Source organism: Xyrauchen texanus, chromosome 5, assembly GCF_025860055.1.
Source record: "Xyrauchen texanus isolate HMW12.3.18 chromosome 5, RBS_HiC_50CHRs, whole genome shotgun sequence".
In the NCBI taxonomy this organism is placed as follows: domain Eukaryota; kingdom Metazoa; phylum Chordata; class Actinopteri; order Cypriniformes; family Catostomidae; genus Xyrauchen; species Xyrauchen texanus.
Window position 1 is genome coordinate 3,803,581 of NC_068280.1, and position 11,236 is coordinate 3,814,816.

Below are 11,236 nucleotides of genomic sequence, written 5' to 3' on the forward strand. Positions count from 1 at the left end.
TTTATGATAAAGGCATATTCCGGGTTAAAAACAAGTTAAGGTCAATCGACAGAATTTGTGGCAAAATGTTGATTACCCCAAAAAATTAATAATAATAATAAAAAATACACAGTAATAATAATAATAATAATAATAATAATAAATGAAATAAAAGAAGAAATCGAGGTTACAGTGAGGCACTTAATGGAAGTTAAAATTCTCATTATAGCCTCAAAATGTAAACAATATGTGTGTTAACATTATTTTACTGTGAGTAACCTTTTCTGTTTAAGGTTATAGGCAATTTTATAACGCCATAAACCCCTTACTCCCAGTAATTTAGTAGTCAACTGCAAAAACTATGATTTAAAGAACTTCAAATTTACAGTTAAAATAATAAAATTTACAGTTAAAATAATACATGAAGAAAAAATGTCTGTATTTAAACACTCCCAAAAAAACTGGCCCCATTCACTTCCATTGCAAGTGCCTTACTGTAACCTCTTTTTTCTTTTCTTTTCTTTTTTTAAGATAAGGTGGAAATTATTATTATTATTATTATTATTATTATTATTATTATTATTGTGGCAATCAACATTATGCCACAAATGCTGTCAATTGAGCTTAACTTGTAATGAACCCGGAATATTTCTTTAAAAAAAAATCCTCAAAGAAATATAGTTCATTAGCCTACTGCAAGCTGTTTAAAGGGGCACTCTGTAATTTTGTCCTAAAAATAAAAAGTTGTATTCCTTCAGAAAAGAATGGTCATTTTAAAAAACATGTATAAAATCATGACCACTCACATTAAAAATGAAGACCCCAGTCATATCAGTAACCTTATAAAAGCTGTATTATTCTACATGGAGAGGGTCCCCTCATGGTGGCTGCCATGTTAAGATCACATGACCAGCTGAACACTACTTGCTAAATCTCAGTAACCATCCTGTTATTGGACTCTTTCACTCATGGATTAAATAAATGATGGCTGTCTGTGAATAGTGAATTTCTACAATGACGTTGATAAGCTTCTGGGTTTGAAGGATACTGCATCCACAACGCTAGGTGTCACTGTAAGTCTAAAACAACATGCAAAAAAACAAAACCAAAAAAGAAAAAGACTGAGTGCTGCCCAGCAACATTTCAATTTGTGTGTGTGCAATTTGTAATATCGACTTTGATATCCGATTACACCCAAAACTTTCTTTTTATTATCGTCACTTCCAATAACTCCAATAAACAAAACATTTATTTGTGAAAAGCTATGAAAAGCTTTGTTTCGCAGTGACAAAATTCACAATCATTTCTGCGAGGTTGTAGAAAGGTCATTGAAATGTGTATGCAGGATGCGTAATTACCACCATCCAACCGATAGGCGGCAGTATTCGCACTTCTCATTGAATGCGGCGCACAGTTTATGTCCACGATGAAGATTCTCGTGTTGCGGGCGCAGAGCTAGTGCATGTCACGCTGTTTTGTTTACAACTATTACTAATTTTGTTCAAGCTATTACACATATTACTCCAGCAGTTGACAAGGGTACTTAATATACGGTTTACCTATTGAATATGTGGATTTTTTTTAAGTGTGCCGTATGACTCTTTTGTTTATATCGAGTATTATATCTAACATAAATGCAATTTCTCATTGTAATGTTCTCAGGGAGATGCCTGTGTGCTGGCTAGTGAGTGAAGATGATTCTCATAAACCCATTCAGCTTCATCACCATCAAACTGTGACTTTGGGAAGAGGACCAAAAACGAAGATAAAAGACAAAAAGTGCTCTAGAGACCAAGGTAGAGACATCACATCGGCCAGAAAGAAGTGAATGTAAAGGAAACACTGAATTCATGTTTACTGAAAGTAGCTCCAGGCTTCTTTATAGAAACTACAACCGATGTGTTTTTGTTTTTTGCAGTTGAATTAAAAGCTGATTGTAATAGAGGATTTATCAGTGTTAAACAGGCAAGTTTGAATATAACATACATACAGAAAAAATATGTAAAGTATAAAAATGTGTATTTAAACCCCTTTGTTTTTTTTAACAGTTAGGTGTGAATGCTACAAACGTGGACAATGTGGTTGTGGGCAAAGGCAACCAGGTAAAGTGAGATCAAGGTGGTAAACCTACCAACACCTCAGATGGGTGTCTGTCTCTTTAGGTGATGACTAGGAACATTCTCTCATCATTTCCACACCCTCATGCCATCTCAGATGTGTATGACTTACTTTCTTCTGAACACAAACGAAGATTTTTAGAAGAATATCTCAGCTCTGTAGGTCCATACAATGCAAGTGAATGGTGACCAGAACGTTGAAGCTCCAAAAAGCACATAAAGGCAGCATAAAAGTCATCCATACGACTCCATATCTTCTGAAGTGATCTAATCTGTTTTGGGTGAGAACAGACCAAAATATAACACCTTTTTCACTGTACATCTTGCCATTGCAGTCTCTTGGCATGATCATGATTTCAAGCTTGATTACACTTCCTAGCACCATCTAGTTCTCTGCGAATGCATCAAGCACTAGGAAGTGTAATCAAGCTTGAAATCATGATCATGCCAAGAGACTGCAATGCTGCCTTTATGTGCTTTTTGGAGCTTCAAAGTCTTAGTCACCATTAACTTTCATTGTAAGGACCTACAGAGATGAAATATCCTTCAAAAAATTATAATGATGTGAGAATTTTCATTTTTGGGTGAACTAACCCTTTAAATAGATTCAAAATGTTTAATGCAAGAAGTTTCATACAGTAAAAATCTAGTTAAAAATAAAGCAAGCATGTTTTTCACTTTATGAATACTGAAATTTTATTGCACAAAATGCACAAAAATTACAGTAGAGTAATAGTAAAAAAACGGCATTATTTACCTACATTTCCATATTTCAAAAGTGCTGTGTAGACTTCCATGACAATGTCATAGTTTTGATCTGATTCATTGAAATATTCAGTATGAACTGATTCACTGAAGTATATCAGTAGGAACTACAGTATCCCATTAATTCCCAATTTGATTGAACTGTTAATTAGTTTAATTTGCCATGAAATACAAAAGACTTACCCTTTATGGTTATGGTGATTTGAAATAGTTCAAGTATTATAATTTTTTTTGCTGTTAGTTAAACCACATTCAGTTCCCTTAGCATTCATCATAAATTAATCTCAAATCCACACCTGAATCATCTGCAATAAATATGTTGTTGGCAATGCACAGAAATTCAACTTATTTGGTCCATAAATGCCCTATTCTCTCGTAATTGAGGCTGTATTGCACAGGTTACTGGTCTTAACAACCTACAAACCAAATGTCACCCACCTCTACAACCAGGTGACGTTAAAGCCGGGCCAAAGACTTTACATGGTCAATCAGCTTTATCCGTATACAGTGAAGTTCACCGAGGAGACGTCAACACCCAGACCTGTAGGAGAGGAGAGCAAATCCTTGAAAAGACCCAACCAGATGAGTGAGGACCCTGCAAAAAAAGTCTCAACAACCTCTCATACAGACCATCACAGAATAACAGATGGTTCACCTCCACCGAAAAAGACACCAGAAGCTTGTTCTGATAAATCGGTCAGTGTCTCTCGACTCTAAGATATGGCATTGATTGCACAACAGATGATCCATTTGAAATTCTTGGTCCTCTTTTGCTATGTTTTGAGTTGTGATTTCATATTAAGCTCTACAAACATTACTGTTTTCCAGGAATCTGCTGGCCATTGGAGTCAAGGGCTTAAAGCGTCAATGCAGGACCCGCAGATGCAGGTGTGAATTACTCGTTTCTATTGAATCTTTTATTGATAAATTAGGAGTAGACATATTAAAGGATAGTTCACCCAAAAATGAAAATTCTCTCATCATTTACTCACCCTCATGCCATCCCAGATGTGTTTGACTTTCTTTCTTCTGCTGAACACAAATGAAGATTTTTAGAAGAATATTTTGGCTCTATTGGTCCACACAATGCAAGTGAATGGTGACCAAAAGTTTGAAGCTCCAAAAAGCACAAAGGCAGAATAAATGTAATCAATAAGACTCTGGTGGTTTAATCCATGTCTTCGGAGGCGATTTGATAGATGTGAAGGAGAACCAGATCAATAATTAACACTCCTTTTGTGTTCGGGTCATTTGTACTTGGTAGATAATCATTTTTAAATACCACATAGTTTTTAGTTCAGGAACCAAACTTTGGGACTTTGTCAAGTCTATTAAAATACACATAATTAGTTTTTTCTTCAGATTTGTAAAATATCTTTTTAAAGAGAAATATTACCATTTAAAAAAAAAAAAAAAAAGAACTTCGTGGCTTTACACGCACTTTTTTGTCTTTCACTGGGACTGCACTTTGTTTACAAACATACAGACATACCCATACAGTCTCACACACACAAACAAAGATCCCCCATTTAGCCTTAACAGACTGTAGGGGCAAGTGCTGTTAGCGATCACCTATGAAGGCCGGAATGGTACACGAGGGGGTGGGTGGCCAGCACCACGCCCGACCGCCTTTGTCTCCCCAGTGACGATGTTTTACACACCGCACCAGGTACTCATTTTAGGCTGAGTCGACCTAGGGGAGGCCCGGGACCGGTTCAGATAATCATCACTGGTGTTGGCCATGAGCAGGAATCAAACTCGGGTCACCAGGTTCGTAGCGCAGCACGCTAACCGACACACACACACACACACACACACACACACACACACACACGGAGATACCCAAAATATTTGACCCAAGTGAAACAATTTAAAGGCAATTCTACCGAATACTAACAAAGTGTATGTAAACTTCTGACCCACTGGGAAAATAAAAGCTGGAATAAATCATTCTCTCTAGTATTATTTGGACATTTCATATTCTTAAAATAAAGTCGTGATCCTAACTGACCTAAGACAGGGAATGTTTTCTACCATTAAATGTCAAGAGTTTAAATGTATTTGGTTGAGTTGTATGTAAACTTCTGACTTCAACTCTATATGTAAACCATTAGCGCTACCACACAACTGTTTCTGTTCTCAGTTGTACAAAGACGATAGGGTGGTGGTCATCAAGGACAAGTACCCGAAGGCACGCTACCATTGGCTTGTGTTGCCGTGGGAGTCTATCTCTAGTCTGAAGGTGCTGCGGTCGGAGCACTGCGACCTACTTAAACACATGCAGTGTGTGGGAGACAGGATGGTGCAGCAATGCCCGGACGCTCATAAACTGCGCTTTCGTCTGGGCTATCACGCCATTCCCAGCATGAGGTATGGATGTCTATGTCCTGATTGGATGTGAAGTGGACGGAGCTTTGATGACATGAATATAATGCGTGCTTGTCTTTCTGATATTTTCCAAGTCACGTTCACCTGCACGTCATCAGCCAAGAATTTGACTCGCCTTGTTTGAAGAACAAAAAACACTGGAATTCCTTCACTACCGACTACTTTATTGAATCCGAAGGTGAGAAGAAAAAAACCAAAAATCAGAAATGACCCGGTGTACTTTTTCATGCACGTTCCTAGTCTTATTGTGAAAAATTCATCTGTTCACATAGTTTCTAATAAAATGTTGGTCTACGTAATCTATCAAAATGTAATAACTTGCCCCGCCTCTGAAATTACTTTCCATTTCGGATGACATCACAAATTACTCTTACTTTTTAACCCTTCTGTATGTATCGCCATCTTTTCACAATCCAATCAATTCCCAATGGATAAAATCGAGTCATTGACATACAGCAAGCTTTCTTTTTCTGTGAGACAACATTTAGTTAATTATTTTGACTTGTCAAAGCCAACATACTGTTATAAATTTGTTTTCCAAATCCCTAAACGAGACCAAGATTTCTAACAGTAGCTCCTCCACGAGCTTTCAAGCTACATCAACCAAACATGGTACAGACATTCAGGCTGTTCTGGAATAGTGTGCTCTGTCATTTCTAACCAATCGGATTTACCGTTTTCACACAGCGGGCGATCAGATATTTTAAAAATCACAGATTTTCATTGACGGAATGTTCAAATGGAATGCTCGTTAATTCAAATTTCAAATGTAAAAAGTTCAAATCCAACAAGCTAGCTATCTGGCTGTTTGTCTTACTGTAATGACTGTATAACCATTAATCTGAAAACTTTTTAAACTAGTTTAACACACCTTAACTGCTGTAAGCCCCAAGTAGCCAAAAACTTATATCTGCTTATATCTGCTCTTACCTTAAGAAGTTCTCTAAAAAATGAGCCATTGTTGACTTGTCTGTGAGCTTGCTTGTCTGAATAATTTAACATTATTTCTTAGATGTCCAGAACAAAATATGCCATCCAGAAGGAAAGGGGCGCAAAACAAATGATCAGAAAAATGTTTTCAAAATGTGAAAATATATCGCAATGGGGAGATCGATTGAGCTTGTAGTCCACTCAGAGGCCGAGATATTCAATGAAATAACAAGGGTGGTGCTTGAACTGAAAATTAGACTGAATGTCTATGGACGAGCGTGACCTGAATTTCAGATCTGCATTTTATGACTAATCATTTTAGAGGAAATTAGGGGGAATTGGAGTCTTTTTGTATTATTTGGGGGGGTTCTCTGAAAAATGTGACACATTTTTGGGAATTAGTCCACAGTATGTGTGAATGGTGAGCTTTTTTTTGTTGTTTTTATCCAATACAAAATGATACAGTATTCTACCAGCTGATTACAAAAACAAGCAGTTCCAGTACAGTCAAGTAAAACTTTTCATTATTTTTCTTTACACAGATGTTGTTGCGATGCTGGAGCACCATGGAAAAGTGACCGTGAAGGAAGGCATGAGTGAATTACTGAAGCTCCCTCTGCGCTGTCACGTTTGTCGTAAAGAGCAGTCGACCATACCGAAATTAAAAGAACATCTCAAATCTCACATTTCTTAAATACTGTAAACTAGAACTCATTTACTGGACAGTTTGATAGACCAGCATTGGTAAACAATTTGTCAAATATTAATTCATTTAGTAAATGGTCTGTTGAGTCCATTAGTAAATTAAATACATTAATACCTTGTGTTTTGGGTATTGACATCTTAATTTCCCCATTCACTTTCAAACAATTCTTCATTTAAGCGATTTCTGCTGTTTTGCTAACCTCAGTCACACACCTTTAATAAATCACTGACATAATGCACGTCTCTTTGGTTTTATTTAACTGAGTGTGTTCAAATGTGGTAGTGAAAACCATATGTAAATACATGGGTTTCCTTTCCATACAGTATGTTTCATACAAATGCACTAGTTTGAAGCTGCAGTGTGTTATTTCTGAGCCACTAGCGGCACTTAACAGAATTGCTAAAAGTAATGACCATTTTCAAACACAATGTATTATTGTACAACATCATGCCACTGATTCAGCCAACAGATAAAACAGATGACTTATTTACTCCAAAGCATTTTTGGAGGTGCTTATTATTGCTGCCTGTTTTTGTATTATTACTCTGGTTATGTATAATAAAAAAAGACATTCGTGTGCTAGCTGCTATTGGCGCATAAATGACACACTGTAGCTTTAAGAAGTTATCTTGGCACAATGATAATCCCTTTTATGCTGTTCAATTAGAAGAGTCTCAAACTAATCTATTGGCTTCTAACATGCCCTCTCCCGCAAAATAAACAGTGCAAATAAGCAAAAAACTACTCTAGGATATTGAACATTTTAAAATAAGACACTAGAGGACAGAGTACGGATCACAAATCATCTGAAATTCCTGATATTATTGCTTACATATACAGTACAATGGAGTGTATATCACAGCTCGACTGCAATGGAACAAAGTCAAAGATATAACCGCAAGATAAAAATATAAAAAGCACCAATAAAAAGTAAAAAGTTAGATCATTGAAAATAGACTTCACAGACTAAATCCCTTAAATGATTGCTTCTTTTTAAACCAGAATATCTAAAATACTAATGCAGCTATTGCTAGTGTATACATGTTACTTTTCAGATCAAAATGGAATCGTCTTATGAACTAAAATGCATGTAAAAAAACAAAAATAAAAAACAAAAAGGACTTTGAACGCTTTTTGAATAAACATTTAGGAGCACAAATATTAGTGTGCAGACATCTACTTTTCTCCTTGTCCTGTTTGCTGTATTTTTTCCTCCACTTATAACCAACTCGGTCAGATGCGTGGACAGTTTCCTAAAACTTATATAAAAAAATTCCCTTTTAGTAATTATGACAAATGTCTGTCACATAATAATCCCTGAAGAGAAGCTTTTGTGCATCTCAATAGCACTTTTTTCGGAGTGTCAGTTGACATAATATGCTGGTCTTCATCAAGCCACCGAACTTCCTGTCTGAAACATAATAAAAGATGTAATTGAGTAAATAAATATTAAAGAGTATTAAATATTGTGCTTGTTTATTCTTGAATACTATTGTTGCTTTCCTACTTAGAAAAATGCAATATAATGTGAACTCAGAATTCCTTAACTCCAATTCTGCCAAGATGTGGGTGTGTAAAGAAATTTAATTTTTTTAACGTCTTAATGCCTTGTTTGTTGTTTTTTTTTTTTTTTTTGGTGGAAATTATTTATCTTTCACAATTCAGATACTATAAAAATGTTATTGTTGACAATCAGAATACTGCAAAGCTGATGGTGGCGTTAACATTTAGTTATTCTCAAACTGTTGGGAAATATAGTCCGAAATTGGTCATATCAAGTAAACTCACCATAGATCTCATTTCCCGACTGTTTCCTTCTGCTTGGGTGTACCGCTCTGCCGCTCTCCTGGTGTTCTCTACAAACTCCTACATGAAAGATTGCAGAGAAAAAAGGACAACTTGTTTAAAATAAAATAAGGTAACATCCTTTCAAGACAGACCTACGACCAGTTGCGATATTAAGAGATAAAATCTAGAAACCACAAGTCAACTTCATTTATAAAATGTTTTATTTTAATAGGCGAATTCCCAGACAAGGACTACACTACCCATAATCCTTAAGAGAGATCCACCAATCAGAGAAGTCACTGGCTCTGCAGCATTACTGAGTCTCTATGCACTCAAACAACTTTTATGTGTACATATCTGAATATTGTGAACTGAATATTCAAATATATTGTTTTCCTGTAGCTCCATACAATGCAAGTGAATGGTGGCTAGAACTTTGAAGGTCCAAAAAGCAAATAAAAGCTGCATAAAGTAATCCAAATGACTCCAGTTGTTTAATACAGGTCTTCAGAAATGAAATCAGGGAGGAGGATTTATAGCAACACAGGACTTGTATATTGATCTGTTTCTCCCCCACACCTATAAACTCTCTTCTGAAAATATGTGAATGTGCTTTTTGGACATTAAAAGTTCTGGTCACCATTCACTTGCATTTTATGGACCTACAGAGCTGAAATATTTGTATAAAAATCTTAGTTTCTGTTCAGCAGAAGAAAGAAAGTCATATCTGTGAATGCATGAGGGTGAGTAAATGATGAGAGAATTTTCATTTTTGGGTGTACTGTCCCTTTAAAAGGTGTCATAAGGTCTACTTCCCTACATCACTAGGGGTGCATTAATTCATGATTGCTTCTATAGCTCAAAAACTTCAACGCCGGGGGGGCCTGGTTAGCTCAGCGAGTATTGACAAGGACTATCACCCCTGGAGTCACGAGTTCGAATTCAGGGCATGCTGAGTGACTCCAGCCAGATCTCCTAAGCAACCAAATTGGCCTGGTTGCTAGGGTGGGTAGAGTCACATGGGGTAACCTCCTCGTGATCACTATAACGTGGTTCGCTCTCGGTGGGATACGTGGCGATTTGTGCGTGGATGCCACAGAGAATAGCGTGAAGCCTCCACACGTCTCCTTGGTAACACGCTCAACAAGCCACGTGATAAGATGCACGGATTGACGGACTCAGACGTGGGAAGGCAACTGAGATTCGTCCTCGCCACCCGGATTGAGTCACAATGCCACCTTGTGGACTTGGAGCATATTGCGAATTGGGCGTTACAAATTGGGGAGAAAATGGGGGAGAGAAAAAAAAAAAAAATCAACGCCTACTTGTACATCAGTGCACCCTTGGCCCCACCCACTGGTGCTCAGTTCAGAGTCAGAGAGAGCAGAACAAACAGGCCTAGTGTGGCCTAACTATTCCTGAACACCAAAGGGGACCCATCTGGACTATTTTGAATTATTTTTGTATTTAAACATGCACTACTCAGGCGTCTTTGACCGCTTGATACATATCTCGCACATCTTTTAAAAGACAAGGTGTCAAGTTACAACTATCATTTAGCTGCTCTAGGTCTTGCTGTTATGAGCACAAACGTGTCACGGACCAGTTCTCACGGACATCTGCGCTAATTAAAATTTTTGGTGTATGGAATCATGGACTAGATGGATGCCTTTGACCATTTTGATGCTCTCAGGCGATATGTGCATCAGTGCAGGGCAATACTCTGTGTGCATCTTATTCCACCATGCTTTGGACTATGTATGTGCGTCATGTGGATGCGTGCGCTCACCATAAGGGCCTTGTCCATGTAGTACTCGCTGCCTGGGCTGCCATCGTTGTACTTGGTGTCGATTGCAAAGCAGAGGAAGAGGACGTCTACAACGCTCTCAAAGATGGACAGGAAACAGTGGGCCACCAGGAAGGCGAACACACACACTATGATGAGAGGCAGCACCCAAACAGTGTACTCTCGCTGATAGTTCAGCGCGAGCACACCAGCAAACGCTGTGCATGACACAATCAGAATCTGTAGATACAAGAAAACTTGTTAGAGAGCACTACCAAAAATTTATTATTCAAGATAATTTTGTGTGAGAATAAATACCTTTCCTAAAAACAGGACAAAGTCCCCAACGCTGTTGATAGTTGCCACACGGAGAACGTTTTCTGCGAGGATGAAGAAAGCGTCGCGCGCAGATGTGCAGAAGCCGGTGCTGTTGATGGCTGTTGCCGTATATGCATTCTGAAACCAAGGAAAAACATAATGGTTACATTCATTCATCCAAATAAATAAGTATACTACGATTATAACTTGAACCATATGTAAGGGTTTTCCTTTAAAGCAGCATACATTTCTGCCACATATGAATCAGAACGATTCACTGGATGAACTCACCATGTTCAGGTAACTGAGGCACTTCTCCAAACACCACAGACAGCAGATACACGCTTTCAGCATGCAGCGAGCGCAAGCATTTTCCTACAGGAACAAAATATGACATATTGTCACTTGTTTATATTGGTGATATACAGTATATGTATACAGTGTATGTATAATATATAA

General features: G+C 37.5%; 2 protein-coding genes across 3 annotated transcripts in view; one reads left to right on the plus strand and one right to left on the minus strand.

Moving 5' to 3' along the window:
- Positions 1-1,386: 1,386 nt before the first annotated feature.
- On the plus strand, positions 1,387-6,911 carry aptx (aprataxin). Of its 2 annotated transcripts, XM_052127618.1 has the most exons (9): positions 1,387-1,518; positions 1,642-1,775; positions 1,898-1,944; positions 2,028-2,081; positions 3,312-3,557; positions 3,690-3,749; positions 5,005-5,231; positions 5,324-5,427; positions 6,722-6,911. In XM_052127618.1, the coding sequence occupies exons 2-9, from the start codon at positions 1,646-1,648 to the stop codon at positions 6,871-6,873; spliced, it is 1,020 nt and encodes a 339-aa protein (XP_051983578.1). In that variant the 5' UTR covers positions 1,387-1,518; positions 1,642-1,645; the 3' UTR covers positions 6,874-6,911. The 2 variants fall into 2 exon arrangements, with proteins under 2 accessions (XP_051983578.1, XP_051983577.1); XM_052127617.1 differs by lacking the exons at positions 1,387-1,518; positions 1,642-1,775; positions 1,898-1,944 and having other exon boundaries at positions 2,021-2,081; positions 3,260-3,557.
- Positions 6,912-7,104: 193 nt separating this feature from the next.
- The window catches only part of slc44a1a (solute carrier family 44 member 1a), a 25,262-nt gene continuing 21,130 nt past the window's right edge, over positions 7,105-11,236 (minus strand). The window contains exons 12-16 of the mRNA XM_052127615.1: positions 11,069-11,152; positions 10,778-10,915; positions 10,463-10,699; positions 8,674-8,751; positions 7,105-8,296 (exon numbers count right to left, since the gene is read on the minus strand). Coding sequence (XP_051983575.1) covers positions 8,276-8,296; positions 8,674-8,751; positions 10,463-10,699; positions 10,778-10,915; positions 11,069-11,152 — 558 coding nt within the window. The 3' untranslated portion in view covers positions 7,105-8,275. The remainder of the gene's footprint in view (positions 8,297-8,673; positions 8,752-10,462; positions 10,700-10,777; positions 10,916-11,068; positions 11,153-11,236) is intronic.

Excerpts from the sequence above, each read along its gene's own strand:
- aptx (XM_052127618.1), top strand. The coding sequence starts at position 1,646 with ATGCCTGTGTGCTGGCTAGTGAGTGAAGATGATTCTCATAAACCCATT. Across the intron at positions 3,750-5,004 it reads TGCAGGACCCGCAGATGCAG|TTGTACAAAGACGATAGGGT; the intron begins GTGTGAATTACT and ends TTCTGTTCTCAG. Across the intron at positions 5,428-6,721 it reads CTACTTTATTGAATCCGAAG|ATGTTGTTGCGATGCTGGAG; the intron begins GTGAGAAGAAAA and ends TTCTTTACACAG.